The 19,789-nt window shown below is 47.0% G+C and overlaps 3 protein-coding genes and 2 non-coding genes across 10 annotated transcripts; 1 reads left to right on the top strand and 4 right to left on the bottom strand.

Moving 5' to 3' along the window:
• Positions 1-1,038: 1,038 nt before the first annotated feature.
• MCCD1 (mitochondrial coiled-coil domain 1) lies at positions 1,039-4,653 on the top strand. The gene is made up of 2 exons (XM_086369401.1): positions 1,039-3,477; positions 4,162-4,653. Exons 1-2 carry the CDS (start codon positions 3,319-3,321, stop codon positions 4,468-4,470), a joined length of 468 nt encoding a protein of 155 aa, XP_086225527.1. The 5' UTR covers positions 1,039-3,318; the 3' UTR covers positions 4,471-4,653.
• Positions 4,654-4,661: 8 nt separating this feature from the next.
• On the bottom strand, positions 4,662-14,206 carry DDX39B (DExD-box helicase 39B). 2 transcript variants are annotated; one of them, XM_086369350.1, is made up of 10 exons: positions 13,863-14,206; positions 12,525-12,652; positions 12,152-12,244; positions 10,130-10,313; positions 8,908-9,026; positions 6,544-6,675; positions 5,741-5,850; positions 5,495-5,639; positions 5,205-5,352; positions 4,662-4,881 (listed from the first exon to the last, which is right to left on the bottom strand). In XM_086369350.1, the coding sequence occupies exons 1-10, from the start codon at positions 14,071-14,073 to the stop codon at positions 4,865-4,867; spliced, it is 1,287 nt and encodes a 428-aa protein (XP_086225476.1). In that variant the 5' UTR covers positions 14,074-14,206; the 3' UTR covers positions 4,662-4,864. The 2 variants fall into 2 exon arrangements, with proteins under 2 accessions (XP_086225476.1, XP_086225477.1); XM_086369351.1 differs by lacking the exons at positions 12,152-12,244; positions 12,525-12,652; positions 13,863-14,206 and adding an exon at positions 9,428-9,539 and having other exon boundaries at positions 10,130-10,271.
• LOC147347097 (small nucleolar RNA SNORD83) lies at positions 9,995-10,071 on the bottom strand. The gene has a single exon (XR_015153286.1). It is a non-coding gene; the product is annotated as a small nucleolar RNA SNORD83 (small nucleolar RNA).
• On the bottom strand, positions 13,943-19,785 carry ATP6V1G2 (ATPase H+ transporting V1 subunit G2). 5 transcript variants are annotated; one of them, XM_086369409.1, is made up of 4 exons: positions 19,653-19,784; positions 19,265-19,365; positions 15,426-15,619; positions 13,943-14,203 (listed from the first exon to the last, which is right to left on the bottom strand). In XM_086369409.1, the coding sequence occupies exons 1-4, from the start codon at positions 19,732-19,734 to the stop codon at positions 14,185-14,187; spliced, it is 396 nt and encodes a 131-aa protein (XP_086225535.1). In that variant the 5' UTR covers positions 19,735-19,784; the 3' UTR covers positions 13,943-14,184. The 5 variants fall into 5 exon arrangements, with proteins under 5 accessions (XP_086225535.1, XP_086225534.1, XP_086225537.1 ...); XM_086369408.1 differs by having other exon boundaries at positions 19,220-19,365; positions 19,653-19,734; XM_086369411.1 differs by lacking the exons at positions 13,943-14,203; positions 15,426-15,619 and adding an exon at positions 17,518-18,737 and having other exon boundaries at positions 19,265-19,384; positions 19,653-19,785.
• LOC147347095 (small nucleolar RNA SNORD83) lies at positions 14,658-14,736 on the bottom strand. The gene has a single exon (XR_015153285.1). It is a non-coding gene; the product is annotated as a small nucleolar RNA SNORD83 (small nucleolar RNA).
• Positions 19,786-19,789: the final 4 nt, after the last annotated feature.

Genomic DNA, 19,789 nt, shown 5'->3' with positions numbered 1-19,789 from the left:
TATTCTTCAGTGATATTCTTCAAACGTTCTGTCTGGTACTCTTCAAAATGTTCATGAAAACAGATAAAGCGTAAGAAACTCAACAGATCAGAGGAGACTAAGGAGGCATGACAACCTAATGCATTAAGGTACCCTGGATTGGATCCTGAAACGGAAAGAGGACATTAGTGGAAAAACTGGTGAAATCCAGTCTACAGCTTAGCTAATGGTATTGTACCAATTTTAACTTCTTGGTTTCTTGGTCTCAACATAGTTCTGATAGATGTTAACATTAAGGGAAGCTGGGTGAAAGGTACCGTATGATATTACCCATATGTGGGGTCTGAAATGTGACACCGATGAACCTATGAAACAGAAACAGAATCAGGTGAGAGTGGCGGCCGAGGGTTGGGTTAGGAGTGTGGAATTAGCAGATGCGAACTGGTGTGTACAGAATGGATAAACAAGGTCCTACTGTATAGCACAGGAAACTGTATTTAATATCTTATGGTACACTATAATAGAAAAGAATATGAAAATATATATATATAGCCAGTCACTTTGCTGTACAGTAATACAACATTGTAATTCAACTGTACTTCAATAAAAAATAAATTATACTGGCATTTTTTACAAGTCAAAGGTTTGTGACAACCCTGTGTTGAGCAAGTCTATCAGTGCCATTTTTCCAACAGCATTATTTTTTAATTAAGGTATGCACATTGTTTTTTTAGACATAATGCTATTACACACTTAACAGACTGCAGTATAAAGTATATATGGGCTTCTCCAGTGGCTCAGAGATAAAGAATCTGCCTGTCAATACAGGAAATGCAGGAGACACCAGTTCAATCCCTGGGTGGGCAAGATCCCTTGGAGAAGAAAACGGCAACCCATTCCACTATTCTTGCCTGGAAAAGTCCATGGACAGAGGAGCCTGCTGGGGTGTAGTCCATGGGGTTACAACTTAGTGACTGAGCCCACACACGCACACATTGTATGACTTTTATATATTTAAACTGAGAAACCAAAAAATTCATGTGACTCACTGTATTGCAATATTCACTTTATTGCAGTGGTCTGCAAACCCATAATACTTCCAAGGAATGCCTGTATTGACAAACTGACAAAATGCATATGGAGAGGCCAGAGAGCTGGAACAGCCAGCACACTATAGAACACTCGGTGGACACTTGAAAACCCTACCTGAGTTCAAGACTTCCTACAAAGCTATGCTAATCAAGATAACGTGGTATTGGTGAAAGAAAACACAAGAAGGTCAGTGGACAGGACAGAGAACCCAGGGATAGAATACATAAATGGTGCTGGGACAACCGGACACTCACATGCCAAAAAAAGTGAAGTAAGAAAGTTCTCTTGAAAAGTTACCATGAAGGTCACCTGTGACAGGAACAAAAAGTGTCTCTCAGTAAACTTCTCACATTAGAGCAGTGGGTGGACTTAAATATACCTAAGTACCCATCTCCCCAAGTTTCGCATGAAGGGTACGTGACTCCCGTCAGTCCCCCAGGCCTGCCCCATCCACTGGGCAGGATGTGGTAGTAAAGGTGGCATCAGCAGAGCAGCCCCTCGGCCTCATGCCAGACACCTCCCGTAATCCTCTGCCTGTCGACAGGCCCCTCCTGCAGAGGCCAAGCCAGACCTCTCATTTGATTAAGACTATGAGACATAAATAAAACAGCACCACATAAAGAAAAAGACTATTAGCCCCTCAGGAATAACTAAATATACACAGTAACGTAACTCTAGGTTTACATTTATCTACTTTCATCCCTTCATTTCTGTGACTATGAGATCCACAGCTCACCCAATAGATCTGAACTGATCCAAATACCAGTCTTTTCTTGAGCTCTGCCAGACAAAGCCAAATCCAGACTCTACTATAATTCATGGCTTAGGACTGCCTACTGCAAATCACTGGATGTGGTCCATTTGGGAGTTCATAACCTGAAACAGACATTCACATGATAGAAATGTCTAATTTTCAGGTAGGATACTTTATTACTAGTGCATCATCTAGACTGTTTTACAGAAGTTTCTCAATTAATAGCTGCTAATCTTGCTTTTAATTTATAAATGTGCTTAGTTTCGTTTCAATGTTACTTGTGGCTTGTTTAACCTTGTGCTAGCTTCCCTTATTTGTAACAACAGTAGTTTGGGCCTCTTCTGTCTCAAGTACGACTTAAGCTGTGCACACATTGCAGTTCAAAAATGAGCCCCCACATATAACCCTATCACTAAGAGACAAGAGGGAAGGCTTGTCTCCTCCAAAATTGTACAGGGACTCTCCATTCTTTTTCCACTAAAAAATGGGAACCTATCAACTAATGGGGAACCCAGAGATCTCTGACTTCATCTAAAGTTGCTTCAGCCCAAGTTCAAGAATCACTGACCTCCAGGAAGGTCTCCCTCTCTGCTCCTCTGACCCCCACACTATGGCAGAGGCCATCTTCCCTCCAAATTCAGTGTGATGTCCCAATAGCAAACTGCAGCTGTCCACTGTCCAGCAACCTTGCTTTCTAGGGCATGTTTTTCTGAGGACCTACTTTTTCCTAGATCAAAGCTGGAACCATCCACTCTGTGAGCCAGGGGTATGACTGTGCCCTCTAGCCACAACAGGACATTTCAGGACACACTGCAGGAAGTCCAGTATTTATACACAAGCCTCAGTGAGTGGACAAGGCTTTTGTTCTAGTGCATATTTGATGGGAGGGCTCACCAGTTCAACCAAGCTTGAAACCAGTACCTGTGTATGGTGCCAACTTAACAGAAGAGGCAAACCCCAACAATGTACAATACACAACAGGGACAAGAGAAAGGTCACCGGCAAGAAGAGGAAAGGGAAATAAAGTGAAAATACTTGAGCCAGGTCAAGGGTGAGCTTTCAAGTCTGGCAGGCCTAGGCTTTTCCAGCAGGCTGTGGAGCCTTGAGCACATATGACCCAGAGCAGGTCCCAGCCCATACTTGAATAAGTGAGTGCTGAATGAAGTTCTGATCATTTCCTCATCTGCCAACCTGTAATGTAATTCATTCTCCCTTGCAGAACTGAGAGGAATGAGTAAGAAACACAGTGCTAAGAATTACTGACACAAGACACGGTAGGCTGGGGACCAGAGTTCTGAAGGAAATTTTGCCTGGCAGGAACAATTTCACACTAGGGAACTGAGTTCCTGGACTCTGGGGCCAGGTTGGGAGGCGGGTGGGTGCAACAGAGCAGGGCAGGGGCAGGGCCAGGCATTGAAGCGAGGCCACAGCCCAGAGGGAGCCAGTTCTTGGTGGCTGTGGGGTGGCTCAGACAGCTTCCTGCCTCACCCGCCATGGGCCTCCCTCTGGCCTGGCTCTCCCAATGCTGCCGTCACCTCCTCCTGCCATCCTGGGCCCCCATACTCCAGGGCTCCTGGAGGTGCTGCTCCCAGGGTCCCAGAAGCACAGCAGAGACGAGCTCCACACGCAATAGGAAGATGTCACCTTCCAGGGTAAGTGGCACCAAGGAAGGTGGAGGGCATGAGGGCAAATTTGTACTGGGGGGCAGAGAATCCCCTCCATATCACCACACGTCAGCTGAAAGGAGACCTGGGTTCGATGGCTGGGTTGGGAAGATCTCCTGGAGGGCATGGCAACCCACTCCAGTATTCTTGCCTGGATAATCCCCATGGACAGAAGAGCCTGGAGGGCTACAGTTCATGGGGTCGCAGAGTCCTAGATGACTGAGCGACTAACCACAGCACAGCACATGCCTCCCCACCCCCACCCCATGCTTGTGGGCTAGTCCCAACCCTCAGTTCCTTAAAGCACCCTCCTTGTCCCCACCCGACACAAGACACCCTCTATCTGCACCCTACCCTCCTTGCAGTTCACAAAGCCCTTGAACAGAATAACTTCCCCTCATCTAACAGTTAACTATTTCTCAGGAGGGTTGGGACAGCCAGTTCTCCCCTTCCCAAATGCACCTTCAAGTCCAGTTACAGCACCTGGGCTGTGATCTCTAACTACTACCACCCCACACCCCACTCCAGGACTATGCCCAAGACAGGAAACTGCTTTAGCTTTGCAGTAAGATGACCTCAAATTAATGGGGCAGAGGTAGAATTCCTGACTTCCAGTGAGCCTCAGCCCTCAGCCCTGGCCGATGACCTCTCCCTAATGCTCTGCTCTCCCAGGAGCGCCAGCCCCGCCCCACAGCTGAGCTGGCTCAGGCGGAGGAGCTGCTGGAGCAGCAGCTGGAGCTGTACCAGGCCCTGGTGGAAGGGCAAGAAGGGGCCTGGGAAGCCCAGGCCCTGGTGCTCAAGACACAGAAGCTAAAGGAACAGATGAGGAGACAGAGAGAGCCTGGGAGAAGTCACCTAAGCTTTCCATCAGTGGCCCCTTCACCGTCCAGCCCTGAAAACTGCACACCACCCTCGGATCAGCAACATCCCAGCCTCTCCCAGGCCCTAAGAAAACAGAAGAAACTGCCACAAAAGGGCTAAAAATTGGATAGTCATGAGAAGTCATGGCCTCTGCAGTCTTTTCACTCACATCCCAATTCAACACCTCCCGCTGACCTCAGCCCCCAGCAGGGCACACAGTGCCCACAGGAATTTACTCTGGATTATGCCCCAGAACCACCTCACCCCAAATCCAATAAAGGGATGGAATGCTTATAGACACCACAGACGCATGAGTTTTTTAGTTTTGTTAAAAAAAAAAAAATTTCCGACAAATCGGGGAAATGGGGTTCAGGAGTGGTGGTGATGCCAGGAAAGTCATGGGGCGGGGGACTGGGGCGCCCGGGGTCGGTAGCAGTAGTGTCTCCTTCACCCCCACGCCTGGTGCGGTCTCCTGAAGAGAACTGTCACATTCCAGAACGGGTGGGTGAGTCCTCTACCGTGTCTGTTCAACTGAAAAGAAAAATTTAAAAAAAAAAAAAAAAATCAAAGTCAGCACAAACACCCCTCTCCCAACACATCCAGATGTTTGTGTGGTATGCAGGTCAGAGGATAGGTCTGGGGGTAGAGAAAGAGAAATAATTTGATGAGAAGAGACCCCCATACACAGGTCAACTAAACATCCCAATAGAGCATCAAGGTGGGGGCAGCAGAAATACGGATGTCAAACTTGTCAAGTGGCCACCATGCACCAGGGGCTTTAAGAAAAAACCCACTAAGCAAATGAAGAGAATCTAAAGGACTAGGGGAAGTAGCTTCATGAGATCATTACTCACTGTAGGAGGAGATGTCTATCTCATCAGGCAGCTCACTTATATTGACTTCAAAGCGATCCTGCACATCATTGAGGATCTTGGCATCATTCTCATCTGACACAAATGTGATGGCCAAGCCCTTGGTGCCAAACCGGCCTGCTCTGGCCACCTGGAAAGAGACATGTGATAGGACCAGCAGGCCCCACAGAAGGAAGACACACAAAGGGAGGGAAGAAATGCAAGATATGAAAGATAGAGAAACCCAAGGGGTGGGAGAGGATACTGGCCTATCTTCCAGGTGTGGGGCTTACCCGATGCAGGTAGGTATCTGAATCCTCAGGCATGTCGTAGTTAAAGGCAATGTTCACCCGCTCGATGTCCATGCCTCGGCCAAACAGGTTGGTAGCCACGAGAATCCGTCGTTGAAAATCTTTAAACTGCTGATACCGAGAAAGCCTTTATGAGAAAGGAAATCAGAAAGAGTGTTGAGATTTTCTTCTCTCAAGGGTCCCTTTTGCTCACAAGGACACAAAACATCTTGCCCGTCTCTGACTCACCTCTCCTCCTGGGGCATCCCACGGTGGATAGCAATGGCTGGGAAGTTCTGCTCCACCAGGAGCTGGGCCAGGGCAATGCAACGCTGCACAGACTTCACAAATATCACCACCTGTGTGCGTGCGTGGTGTGTATGAGATTGGAGGGATGTGCGTCCATGAGGGTGTGTGTGAGAAAGATTACGAGCAGGAGTTCTCAGTAATTTCTAAAAAACTCCTTAGTCCCCATCACATACTTCCTCTTCTGCTCTAAATACTAAGTCTTTCCTGCTTGGCTCTGACTTTTCCTGAGCAGACAAACACGCTGCAGAGGATATGGAAAACAGTAACCAACTACCAGATACATTAGGAGACAAGAATGAAGCCACCACATGAGAATGGTAAAAATCTGACCTAAGTCTGGAAAGACATGACCATTATTCCCACTCACCAAAACATCAAACATAGTAAGAGCTTATAGAAAATGATTTTTAGTGCAAATCACACAAGAGGTTAAGTAATGAAACACTTCTCCCCAGGTGAGCAGTGCAAAACACACAGTTAAGACCTAACATGCCTAATTATTGTGGGACTCTCACCAACTTTAAGACTCAAGGATTTTGTAATTTGAGGTTTATTTTGTGTCAGGCATGGAACAGAAAAGCAATTCCCATCGTGCTCACGTTTAGCCCCTAAAAGTCTTTCTCTCATTTACAAGAATTTTTCCACCATTCTTTCATATGGCATCCATGGCTTCCTCAATAAAAAGGTTTCTGCCAACAGTTGGAGATGTACTCATTCTCCCTACTGGACCTTGGACAACTGACCTGGTTGAATTCAAGGACATCCAGAAGGTCAAAGAGCTTCCGGTTCTTCTCGTTGTCCTTCAGTTTCACGTAGTACTGCTGCAATCCATGCAGCGTCAGCTTCGTCTCATCATCCACGAAGATCTCCATTGGCTGGGGGGGAGGGGGGAGGGAAGGGGTGGGGAACGGGAGGAGGGCAGAGTGGGGGGGTTAAACCTGGGGGGGTGGAGGAAGTTGATCTCCAATACACCCCATGGGGGGATGGGGAGAAGAGAGAAGATTGAAAACCCAGCCCCACCCCCAAAAATACCCACATTTTAATGTGGTCTTTTGGACATTAGATCTGATTTCCTTCCTATCAGTTGAGTTTAAGATTTCCCAACTGAAAATAGTTATAGGAAAGGAACTCTGCACGGAGGAAAGGGCAGAGTCCAACCATCCAATGGCAAGGTGCCATTACCTCATACGGAGGTGGTGGAGGAAAGAAAACAAAGGGAAGTGGTTCTCAAAGCGAGAACATGAAGCAAACACCTGGGAAATCATGGCAACAGTGACTCGAGGTCAGAATAAATCCATTAGAGCTGGTTTAATATGGGGGAGAGCTCCATTCGCATATTCTCTCAACTAGGAGAATCATATCTCCATAAGGAAGGTAGATGTCTTCCCATATCCCCATTAGGAAGGTGGAAGATCAGAATGCTTCAATGGACTTAAGGTCAAAATGCCATGAAAAGAGAGGCAAAGATCACTCAAGATGAGTAGCAACTTGCCCTCGGACCACAAGGAAATAGTTTTAGAGGAGATTGGTCTCTGAACGAAAAATCAAACCATCTACAGTGTTACGAGGAAGGTACAATGAGTGGTGCTAAGAAGCAAATTCAGAGCAGCAGAGTTACTCAGTCATCTTTAAAAACAAAAGACACACACACAGCCCTTGAAGGGAAGGTAGATAGCATTTACAAAAAAAAAAAGTGGTAACTGACACAAGAGTCAACTCTAAAGCCCAATTTCCCTTTGTGTGCTGTGCTTAGTCGCTCAGTCATGTCCGACTCTTTGTGACACCATGGACTGAAGTCCACTAAGCTCCTCTGTCCATGGGGATTCTCCAGGCAAGAATACTGGAGTGGGTAACTTTTCCCTTCTTCAGGGGATTTTCCCAACCCAGGTCTCCCGCATTGCAGGTGGATTCTTTACCATCTGAGTCACCAGGAAGCCATGGTTAACATAAAACCCCAGGGTACAAGATTTGGGGAAAGGATAAGTGTGTCATAGGAGAAAACCAGAAGCTGAACTTCAGAATGCAGACTAGCAAAGGAAGGATTTCCAAAGAGAAGTTCCATGGCTTCCTTCCAATCTAACTTGAACCCCAAATACAGCTAAAGGTAAGAGTTATGGTCCACGGGAAGGAGCACAGCAGGGAGGGAGGGAAAGAACACACTCCACTGCTTACACAAGGGCCTGCCTAGCCCAGACCCTACCACCACCTGGTAACACCCAAGTGGAGCTCCTCACTTTACTTCTTCCATATCCCTCTGAATATTAAGAGTTAAAAAGAAGAAAAAAAAATCTACCACCCTTCTCAGAACACCCCTCCCCACCAACACAAATGGAAAGAAACAGGGAGCACGGCACGCCTTGGGTTCAGGAAAAAAACCGGGAACAGAAAAAGAGGCTGGTTTGGTCCTCAGCTTCCTGGTCAGGTTCCCCGCGGCCTCCGCTGCCGCCATCCACCGCCGAGTGCGTCCGCATTTCCCCCGCCGCGCCACGGTGCTTCTCCGCTGCCGGTTCACATCAACCGAGGTTCCGACGGGTGCGAGGAGGTACGGGTAGGAAGGAGTATGGACTCGGGGATTGAGGTGCCAAAGGCCCCCACCCCTGGAGGTGGGGAGGGAGCGGATTCATGTGTGCTGTTTGCTCTTCTTTTGGACATGCCCTGCCATCTGTCTGTCCCTCTCTTGCTCTCCTGCCACCGGGAGGTTATGAGTTTGGGGAGCAGAAGGCTCCGGCTGTATGCTCGATGCCACCTTGAGGGTGCGTGGCTGTAGGGGGTATGTAGAAGACGATGGGTGGGTGGTAGGGCAGAAAATCCTGCCCTCCCCCAAAAGGGAGAAGAGGTTCAAAAAATGCTGTGATGAAAAAAAAAGTCGAACACTACCCGCTCTCACGTTAACCCGACCAAGTCTTCCGGAGTTTCCCTGGCGCCGCGCAGACCCTAACACTAACTGTCTCTGCCTCTGTGTGTCTCTTCAAGGAGTCATCACTTTCAAATGGGCACGTGCCCCCTTCTTGGCGCTTGAAGGACAAGGGAGTCTGGAGGAAGAGGGCGCGGAGGGGGAGAAGGCAGCGGGCGGGGAGTGGAGGGAGAGAAGGTAGAAGGGTATTTACGTCTTGCATGAACTTGCGGCAGACTGGACGAATCTCTTTGCTCAAGGTAGCACTGAACATCATGACCTGCTTCTCATGGGGGGTCATGCGAAAAATTTCCTGGACATCCCGACGCATGTCTACAGGAAAAAGAAAAAAAAAAATTATAGTAGAAAAGAGACATATTATCATAAATGAAGATCAGAGACAGGCTTATCAATGAGGTAAGGACTGCTGGAAGTGGGTGAGCCGAGAGTTGCGGGTCAGGGTTAAGATTTGCCTCAGGTCTCTCTCTACTCTATTATCTCCAACCGCCATGTAATCATGTCCAGGGTTATAATACAGCGGGAAGAACAGTGTCTATGGCCCAGGTTCCAGCCGTGTATTTTAACCACACAAGAAATTAGATGAGACCCCAAAGCCCACAACTAGAAAATGGGGATAAAGCCCACTGCAAAGGCTCACAAAGATTAAGTCCTTACAAAGCCCTTCTCCCTACTCCTCTCTCCCCAAGCTCCAACTGTCTACCAATATCGCGCACCTATTACATTCCAGCTGTCAGAGTCCATTCCACGCTTCCTCTGGATCACACTGTCCTATCCAGTCAGGCAAATATGACATCTCTACTTGGAGCCCACTTTATAGCTCGCCATCTAGAATAGCCAAAGATCATTTGGAATGACTTATCCCTGGGTATATGCCCATCCCTAGTCTCATTCACCAAATTTGCGTTCTCATAAAACATCTTCCTTTCTTCACAGCACTTGGCACACTGGAACACCACACCACACAGACTCCCACACACACTCTCCACATTCATTCCAGAACTTAAGTTGAAACATTTATTCAGCTATAATCTGATGATATAATCTGAGTTGAGGATGCCAAACGAGTAGACTGTCTCTTTTTCCAGTTCCATTTTCTTCCCTATGACACCCACTATAGAGATTTACAAAGGACACAATGGTGGTGTGACTAACATCCAAGATTAGCTAGGTCCCTCCTCTCAAAGATAAACATCTACCACAAAAAGGAAGAACATGATATCCTTCTCCTTGATCACCAAGGAAGCTTAACAAGCCTAACAGAGACTGACCAGGGAAGCCAGAGCCATCAGTCATGGGTGATAGATTAAGAGTCGTCCTGGCACTAAAGTGCTCCAGTATCAAATAAGCATCATTTGGCTCCAAAAGGCAACTTCCCAGATCACTAGACCAGCCCCAGCCCAACTGGGACAACTTACCGAGCTGTTCAAGCATCTTATCGCATTCATCCAAGATAAAGTGTTTAATGTGTTTGAGGTTGAGGCTCTTATTTCGAGCCAGGGCTAGGATGCGGCCAGGGGTCCCCACGACGATATGCGGGCAGTTCTTCTTCAGCACCTCTTCATCCTTCTTGATAGACAGACCACCAAAAAACACTGCAACCTGCCAACCCAGAAGAGAACAGTATTTCACAAGGAAGGAAAGGGTCAACCTTCCCAAGGTTCCCATCCTTTCAATTTGCTCTAAACCAATTCTCAGAACATTTCAGAGCTAAATGGAACATGAGATCACCTAATCTAAAAGTATCATATCCCCCAAACATTGAAGCTAAGAAACAAAAGTGACCTGTCCTAAACTACATGCTCTGAGAACTAGCATTTAGTTCTTCTGACTTAATCTAACAATTTTCCTTCTCCAACTCCAAAGCCAGACTTCCCTGTAAAAAGGAGGATGGCAAGAAATTAACAGTGTCAAGTACCAAAAAAAAGCTCACGGGTATCAAGTGTTCCTAACTGACCCTAGATTTTTTAATTCCTTTGAATAAACCCTGTTTAGGCTACACATATTACTGCACCTTAAAACCATTAGGGAAATGGCTGTTGAGCCTTTAATACAGCATCAGAAACTGCTTTTTTAGTTTCAAAGGGGGAGACCAATCAAGGGATTCAGACTATCATAACCCTAAGTCTAGAGTAAATCTAAAACCATTAATTGTGGGACAAGTGGTTTGCAACAAAACAGGAAATACACAGCATCATCTGTGAAGAATTCTTGCCAAAAATCTTTAACTTGAACCATTTAAGCTTTCAAACATAACTTTCAGTTTAGGGACTTCCCTGGCAGTCTACTTTCAATGCAGGGGGCATGGGTTTGATCCCTGGTGGGGGAACTCAGATCCCATATGCTAGGTGCCACAGCAAAAAAAAAAAAAAGAAAAAGAATTCAGTTTACAGGAAACACCGAGAGCAAAAAACAAGTTAAAACACCACCACAGGAAAGTAACCAGACAAATCCAGAGGTAGGACATTTTGCAGAACTAGCTCAATCTCTTTATCAAATCACTGAAACATAATATTGAGCAAATGGACAGACTCTCTCATCAAATTTATATTTGATTTTGACACCAAAAACATCCTCTTTTGAGTCCACAAGGTGAAGAATTAAACCTACAGAGGTGGAACTACATCCTAGCTCTCTATTGAGCTCAACAAGTGTTTTCATAGTCATAACAATGGAAAGTTATGGAAAGTCTACTTGCTAAAAGGACAGAAAGTAAATGCTAACAAAACTGACAATGTAAGAACACAGATATACTTTACACACACACATAGAGCTTTGACTGTATTTAGAAAATTAAATAGTTTCCCCAAGTTCTGGGAAAAAGAACCATGTAAACAAGCTAAACAGTCTTACATGAAAAGTCAAAATGGCTTTTAAGTAGACAAATTGAGAAAATAGTGTCTAATACTTGGTTTCACAGAACATCAGAAGTAAAAAAAAAAAAAAAAAAGGTTAACAAGTGGTACTCTGTGAAGTATGATTAGACAGGAGAAGACAAATTCATCATAAGATGTTTTCTCAAACTCCAATTACCTGAGAATCTTGTTAGAATGCATGTTCATACTGGATAGGTCTAGGGTGGAACCCATGTTATCTACATTTCCAGCCACTCCCAAGTGACACTGAAACCACAGGTCTGGGAACCACACCTTGAATATCGCAGCTACACAATGCACACCCATACTGACACAGTGTATATGCATACTGATACAATGTATACACATATCAATACAACATAGCAGGCACCTCTAACAAGTATAATTCATATGGAAACATAAATCTCTTACACATCTAAGTTCCAGGAACTTACTATGTCCTACATGTTTAATTGTGTAGAGGTATTTAATACCCGTGGGACATGAAGACTACTGATCTAGCAAGTCCCCAGTGCCTCCAACTCCCCACACCCTCATTCCCCCAAGCCTCTCACCCTGGCTTACCTTGACGCTGGGCATGTATTTGGAGAAGCGCTCATACTCCTTGCTGATCTGAAAAGCCAACTCCCGAGTGTGACACATCACCAGTACAGACACCTGGGGGGGAAGGACAGTAGATGGAGACACAGACAGTATATCCCTTCACCAGGGATGTCACAAAAGCATACCCAGCAAACCACAAGTGGCTACAATTCCAGATCTAAATCATTAACCCCATAATTACTACAGAATATTCCCCAGGGCTCTCAGTCAAGCGTGATAAAGGTCATCTTAACAGCAAGAACTCACAGCTCTCAAAGCATCATGTAGCTGAGGCAACACCCTTCCTGAACACTACTAGCCAAGATGCTTTGCCCAGCACTCTCTGCAAGTGTACCTGTCCAGTAACTGGCTCCAATTGTTGCAGTGTAGCCAGCACAAACACCGCTGTCTTTCCCATGCCTGACTTGGCCTGGCATAGGACGTCCATTCCCAGGATGGCCTGAGGGATACACTCATGCTGGACTAGAAGTAGAAAAGAAAAGGTAAATTAGACTCCAATCTCCAGAGAACTCCACCACATTTTTGCACCAGGCCAAACCCATTTCTCACCACTCAATTCTTTTTTTTTTTTTACCACTCAATTCTTAAGTAATTCTTGTCAATTTCCATACCCCTTTCTCTCTGCTCCCTCGATCAAAGTGAAAGTGAAGTCGCTCAGTCGTGTCCGACTCTTTGTGACCCCATGGACTGTAGCCTACCACACTCCTCCGTCCATGGGATTTTCCAGGCAAGAATACTGGAGTGGGTTGCCATTTCCTTCTCCAGAGGATCTTCCTGACCCAGGGATCGAACCGGGGTCTCCTGCACTGTAGGCAGACGTTTTACCGTCTGAGCCACCAGGGAAGTCCCTCAATCAAATTGATTCCCACATCAAGACCTTCCCAGTTCCTTCTAGTATTAGCCTCTTCTAACTCCAGGGCCCAAAGTCCTGCCATCAACCCTGTGGGCATCTACCAATCGGTCATCTTAGGTGCTCCTCTGTCCCAGTGCTCCTTAATCTGTAACAATCCATGACTTTTGAGTGCCTGTCACAGGCTACTTCTCCTACTCAGATTGTCATGCTTTGGGTGACACAACTCTACAACCTTGGGCAAAATGAAGAACTTGGTGAAAGTGAAGTTTCTCAGTCGTGTCCAACTCTTTGCACCCCATGGAGTGTAGACTGCCAGGCTCCTCTGCCCATGGGATTTTCCAGGCAAGAGTACTGGAGTGGGTTGCCATTTCCTTCTCCAGGGGGTTTTCCCGACTCAGAGACTGAACCCAGTCTCCCGAATTGCAGGCAGACGCTTTACCGTCTGAGCTACCAGGGAAGAACTTGGTACTTGACCCAAAAGCCAGCTATCTTTAGACCACCCGTAAAGGTTTGCAGAGACCAGAGTTGACTTGGTCCAAGGGTCCAACCAGCTCCTCTTTGGAAATTTTCAATTAAAAGACAAAATTTAAAACGAGACAAGGAGAAAAGCCACTCTTAAGTTGCTCTGAAATCACTAGCACTTACATACTATCATGAACAAAGACTAACCTGTATAAACATCTTTTACTGCTAAAATAGGTTCTGGTACTTATTTCCTGATCTACCCTATACACAAATCTGTAAGGGACCATGGCTATTATCTGTTTTCTTGTATCCTTAAAGCACCAATGAGAACTCTATGCCCAACAGGAAATTTACCTTCTGATGGATGCTCAAAGCCACAGTCAACAATGGCCCGGAGCAACTCTGGCTTGAGCAAGAAGTCACGAAAGCCAGAGCTGTGGATGGAGACATAGGAGCCCTTGACATCCTTCTTGGCAGGGGCCTCAGCCCCATCTCCTCCAGCTGCCGTCTCCACCTCATCATCTTCATAATCCAAGAGCTCATTGTCCACATCGTTCTCCGCCATAACTGAGCCGGCAGGAGAAGGGGAAGGGTCTCCGGATGGGTTAGCGTAGAATAAAGGAAGAGAAGAGGAGGAGAGTGGGGGCTTGAGGAACAGAAGAGGAAAAGAAACACACTAGTTTCTGACAGAAGAGCTGGGAGGGAAAAAAAACAGAGAGGAGACATCAGTCATGAGCAGAGCCTTCACCATCTATCCTGTCCATCCCCACACTCTTCCTTTCCCTAAACTATGACACATGTACCTGGAAACAACAGTAACAAAGGGAAAAATTAGTAATAAAAAAACACAAGACAAAGAAACAAAAGACAAACATAACACACAGAATGGGAAAAGTGTGTTTCCCAGGAGTGGTGATTAGGACCTAAGTTCCCAAAAGGACAGGATCGGAGAAGCAGAAACCGGAAAGCTAGAAAGGCAAGGCCAGCTTCTAAATTCCTGCTCCGGGACAGCAGTGAAGATAAAAAATTAAAGACACATAAAAAACAGACTACTAACAATTTACAAGACTGGAGAATGTTAAGTGACAAAATGAAAAATCCTCAATGAAAGACCTTGTGCTTTCCCTATAATCTCAAGGTGTCGACAGCAGCCATCAGTCAAGGGTGATAGATTTACGGTCGTCATTGCGCAAAGCGCTCACTTTTCAAAATGGAAACATCATGTGGCTGCCATCCACGTCTCCCAACACGCCAGTCTCCCAGTCCTCAGACACCTCATAGTCGCGCGTAAAAAATCCTTCGGTGATGGTGGTGGAGGAGGGTGGGGGCTAGAGAATGGCTCGGCCAGGAGAAAAAACCCACTCCTCCATCAATCACATCACCGTTGCGTTACTCCTCAGCTATGGCTCGTTTCCGAAAAACACACAATGACACCAGCCGTAAACATTTAGGAAATGCTCCAAATAACGGTGGGCAAATCGAGGTGAGAAACGTCCAGGTAGGCCTAGAAGCCGGCTCCTCTTCGTATTCCCGCCGCGTACCGCGGACCCAGAAATAAGCGCGAAAGTGAGAAGACCCCGCCCTCCGCAAATACCCAGGACCAGAGGACGCCTAGCGCCGCCTCTCAATGTCACTGGGGCCTCGAGTAATCAAGGGCCCCACCGAAGGAGCGAGAAGCAAAGAAAACACAATGGCGCCGGGGCCACCATCTTGGATTGGGCCCCCCTATCTTCCCTACCTCCCCCCCCCCCCCGAAGTTTCTTCATCTCGAAAAAGATGCAAGCGATGCAACTAACGACCCAATCAGACTCCAGCAACAAGACCATGGCCTGTACAAGGGCTATCAGGAGCTCGTGCGACAGGATGGCCGCAGAGAAACGCAGATGGAGGCGGATGGTGCCGAAGGCCAAAGCTTACCTGAGCAAGGCAAAGACGTATGGCGGCGGCAACAGCGACGAAGAAGGGAATCTGCCTTCACTTCCGGTTCCCGGTTTTCCCTCCACCCGGCCTCCCGCCTTCGCTGATGCGAGCGCGCAGGCGTAAAGAACCGGAAGACGGGCCTTCCACGGTTGTGTGGGTCTGCGCGCTCCAGGGTTGCCTTTAGAAAATGCCTGCGTGAAAAAAAATTTTTTTAAGCCACTTCTTACTCCTTCGCTACTACCAGTAACAAAAGGCATCAAGGAAACTATAATTCTTCCCATTATTATCTTTTTCCCGCTTGTCCAGTTCTTTTCCGCGCCTCTCTCTTCATTTAGATTCTTGCCACTCAGGTCTTCTTTCTGGGCACCCCTCCTCTGGGCGCAGAGGACCCAAGGTGCCGGGACTTCGATTTCCCACGGGGTCCTTGGCCCGGTAGTCAAGGTGACCTGGGGGCGCTGGCGCTGGAGTTAGGGAACGGCCAGCCCCAGGTGTAGGTAGTGAGTAGTTCTCGCGGATCCTACCCCCTACCTTTTCCCCAGCCTTGGAACCGGTGGGCGGCATTTACCCAAAGTAATGGTTGGCTGATGTATCTGATGTCCTAAGGGCCGTGGGCTTGGGCTGTAAGTCAGGAAGGTGTTCTGAAGCCACTGCGTGCAGGACTGGGGGTCTAGATTCTGCCCCAAGTGTTAACGATAAATACTAGGGTATGAGGGTTACATGGTGGTGGGTTAGTCGCTAAGTCGTGTCAGACTCTTGCGACCTATGGACTGTAGCCCACCAGGCTCCTCTGTCGATGGGATTCTCCAGGCAAGACTACTGGAGTGGGTTGCCATGCCCTCTTCCAGGGGATCTTCTCCACCCTGGGGTTGAACTCAGGTCTCCTGCATTGCGGGCTGCTTCTTTACCTACTGAGCCACCAAGGAAACCTGAGTGTTACATAACATTTTATAAATTTTCAACCAGAATGTGCTTAACCCTTTACCCAATAACCCCTCCCATTGTTCATCCTGGATATTTTTCCTGAATGAAACATTTGATATCTCCCCTCTCGCTTTTATATGCTACAGAAGTCAGATGTGACTTAACAAAACTGATAACAAACGTTTGACCCTTTATGTACTATCACTTAACCATTTAACACCAAGGTGTACCATTATTCCCATTCTATATCAAGCAAACAGATTCAAAGAAATAAATCAACATGTCCAAAGTAATACAGCTAGCAAGGTGACAGAGCCAGAACGTAGACACCTCCTTATTCTGTACTGTATCCCGTCTCCCTGATTAAAGAGTGCTTAATAAATACCCTACAGATAACCTCATTGGTTTAAGGCTCGTTTTCTGTGGCCGAAAGAAATAACAGTGATTCAAGGATGATGTTACAGAAGGGCAGTTTTTCCAACCCACAATATCTTTTTTTCAACAGCATTTATCAACTGCCAGTCCTGTGTCAAGTGCTAGCCTAAGATCTGGGTACATAGCAACGAACAGCCCTATCGTCACAGAGTTCATTTAACAGGGGAGACAAGTCAAGTACGGATAAATTCTATGAAGGAAAACAAAGCAGCATTCAGATCAGTCGCTCAGTCGTGTCCGACTCTTTGCGACCCCATGAACCGCAGCACGCCAGGCCTCCCTGTCCATCACCAACTCCCGGAGTCCACCCAAATCCATGTCCATTGTGTCGGTGATGCCATCCAGCCATCTCATCCTCTGTTGTCCCCTTCTCCTGCCCTTAATCTTTCCCAACATCAGGGTCTTTTCAAATGAGTCAGCTCTCTGCATCTGGTGGCCAAAGTAATGTTACTACCTTTACTTTACTTTAAAAAGTAACGGCATTACAAAGTAATGCCAAAGCAATGTTACTACCCCTCAGATTTTCTCTCTAGTTACCATCTACAGTCCTCAGGTTTGCAAAGGAGGAGCCACATGTTTCTTACTTAGGAGAAAAACTTATGTATCATTTGCTTTTGTTTCTCCCAACAAGCTTCAAAGGACAGCCCTTTTGAGTGGGGAATACATAAGCAAGGAACAAAAATGACTGAAAATGAGAAATGAGAAGCAAAAGGAAGCTGACTCAACCCACCAGTTGATTTGCCCATAATTATTTTATTGACACTTTTATTGTTACAAAGGGAACGTATGGTGTTGAGGATGTAAAAGGAAGGTCATGCACACAAGAGGACACAACATCACTTTAGATCTCAGGAAGCAGTAAGCATCTGATGGTTCTTTCGGGAAATAGCAAAAGGGGGAGAGCCAGTAAAGAGAAAGACCAACTTAACAGAGACAAAAAGGCTAAAAAATGCAAACATCTTCCTGGAATCACAATAGAGAGGCTAATTAAAGCCATCATTTCATCTTTTCAGGGATCATAAGGTCTGTGGGAAAAGAAAGATGGGAAAAATCAATTCTCTAGAGAATTAGGAGGGTCACAATGGCAACCCACTCCAGTGTTCTTGCCTGGAGAATCCCAGGGACGGGGGAGCCTGGTGGGCTGCCGTCTATGGCGTCGCACAGAATCGGACACGACTGAAGCGACTTAGCAGCAGCAGCAGCATCAGCAAGATGAATGAGTAGAATTAGAAAGCCACAGACAGAAGTGAGAAAACAGCTGTGTTTAGGTTTTGGCAGGTGGGCAGGGGGTCATTATAATATCACAGATTTGTCACTTATTGAATCCAGCTACTAGAAACCATGCTAGGCTCTTTACAGAATGATTTCTAGTTAATGCAACAACAAGGTAGCATTATTCCAGCCTTACAAGGACACAGGAGTTACAGTTTAAGTAGCTTGTCATGGTTGCCCAGCCAGCAAGTGGCACAGTCAGGAGAGGGACCCAAGCCTGCCTGGCCCTGAAGTCATGTTTTCCACATCCCTACTTCTCCAAGCTACAAATTTCACAAAGGATCTGAGTGAAGGTGACCTGGCAGTTTACACCGTCCCAGTAAAAGAGTAATAAGGAGATTCAGGTCTGACCAGGGTATGTCTAAGTTTCACAGGAGAATCATTGGATCCTGCTTCCTAGAATTTCTAGGGAATGCAAGGGAGAGAAGGATTATGGTGGAAGTTGATTTTGACTTGGGGATTTCTTGGCAGGAGGGAACTGGGAGGAGTCAGGCCCTAGGTTAGGTCCTAGGCAGCAATCCGGTAGTTGGGGTGAACCTGGGGCCTGACGTCGCAGACCATGCCGAGAAGCTGGGCCAGGACACGTTCACGGTTTCTCTGCTGGGAGCTCTGCATACCCTGCACCTGGCGCCTTGTAGCCTGCTCCACCTCAGCTGACAAGTTCCCTTGGGAGCCCATGGCCTGGGGAGTGGGAGAAAGGGTGGAAGAGAGAAAAGAAAAAGCAGAAACAGAGAAAGAAGCATCCAGGCACATGGAAGGAAGGGTCCTGGAGCAAGGCCAGGAAGCAAGGCCCTCTCCAGAGTCATGCCCACCCATGGAAATATCTAGATAGACACCACTCGCATCCATGGAAATATCTGGACACCAAAGAGACCAACATAATGCCCTCTCCTCTAAGATCTGACATGCAGCATCATCCTACAACAGACTGTAGGATCCTCACCATCCATGCCCATAAAACTCTGCCCTCCACCCCAAATGTCATCATACCCTGCATAGATCTCAGCCATCCCCCAACCTCCACCACCAGCTACACGAGTCCTTCAAAACTCTCAGACTCTCTTACATACAACTAAGCTTGACCTCACCAGGGTCCCCTTTGACCCTTGACCACCTTTTTTCTTGTGGAATCACCCTGTACACATCCCACCAGATATACCCACCAACATGCACACTCGGGGGCCCATCTCAGCTCCCCCACGACTCACTGCCTGCTGCTTGCTCTGGAATTCTTGCTCTCTCTCTCTGCGGTACTGATCCACTTCCATTTGTGCCTCCTCCTTTGCCTGCTTCAGACGCCGAGCCTTCCCTGGAGGCAGAAGAAAGGACTGACAGTGGGGATAGGACCCCCCGCCCCCCAACACACACACACACACTGTGAAAGTAGGGGGTCAGTCCCTCCCTCAAAGTTACTGCCTTCTCTCTGTCAGCCAAGAACAGGATTCTCATCACCCACCCATTTCTTCCCTCCTAAAAGCAACCGCAGCCCCCAGCTCTCTCTCCATCAGTCTTGGGTTATCCCAAGGACTCAAATGTTTGCTGTCCCTCTACCCCTAATTTTCTTTCCAGATTCCTAAGGAAAAAAATGAGACTCACTCTTTCTGGCATCTGCCACCTTCTCAGCCGCCCGCTTCTCGGCTTGCAGGAGCTGCTGGATACCCTGGGATTGACTGGCCATTTCTGTTGTTATGACCAATGTTGTTTGTTTCAGAAGCCACCAAGGTACCAGATGG

The sequence above is a fragment of the Bos grunniens genome, chromosome 23 (genome assembly GCF_055505025.1).
Source record: "Bos grunniens cultivar Pamir isolate PY7600 chromosome 23, Bosgru_T2T1.0, whole genome shotgun sequence".
In the NCBI taxonomy this organism is placed as follows: Eukaryota; Metazoa; Chordata; class Mammalia; order Artiodactyla; family Bovidae; genus Bos; species Bos grunniens.
The sequence above is the reverse complement of the archived record's forward strand: the minus strand, read 5'-3'. Positions and strand labels throughout refer to the sequence as shown.

What these genes read in the sequence shown, in the direction of transcription:
- MCCD1 (XM_086369401.1), top strand. Translation starts at nt 3,319, where the DNA reads ATGGGCCTCCCTCTGGCCTGGCTCTCCCAATGCTGCCGTCACCTCCTC. An exon ending in GGAAGATGTCACCTTCCAGG is followed by an intron (nt 3,478 to 4,161) that starts GTAAGTGGCACC and finishes CTGCTCTCCCAG; the next exon opens with GAGCGCCAGCCCCGCCCCAC.
- ATP6V1G2 (XM_086369408.1), bottom strand. Translation starts at nt 19,734, where the DNA reads ATGGCCAGTCAATCCCAGGGTATCCAGCAGCTCCTGCAAGCCGAGAAG. An exon ending in GGTGGCAGATGCCAGAAAGA is followed by an intron (nt 19,366 to 19,652) that starts GTGAGTCTCATT and finishes TTCTGCCTCCAG; the next exon opens with GGAAGGCTCGGCGTCTGAAG. An exon ending in GCCCCCGAGTGTGCATGTTG is followed by an intron (nt 15,620 to 19,219) that starts GTGGGTATATCT and finishes TTTTTCACGCAG; the next exon opens with GCATTTTCTAAAGGCAACCC.
- DDX39B (XM_086369350.1), bottom strand. Translation starts at nt 14,073, where the DNA reads ATGGCGGAGAACGATGTGGACAATGAGCTCTTGGATTATGAAGATGAT. An exon ending in CTTTGAGCATCCATCAGAAG is followed by an intron (nt 12,653 to 13,862) that starts GTAAATTTCCTG and finishes TTCTACTTCTAG; the next exon opens with TCCAGCATGAGTGTATCCCT. An exon ending in CAGATACCTACCTGCATCGG is followed by an intron (nt 5,353 to 5,494) that starts GTAAGCCCCACA and finishes GTCTCTTTCCAG; the next exon opens with GTGGCCAGAGCAGGCCGGTT.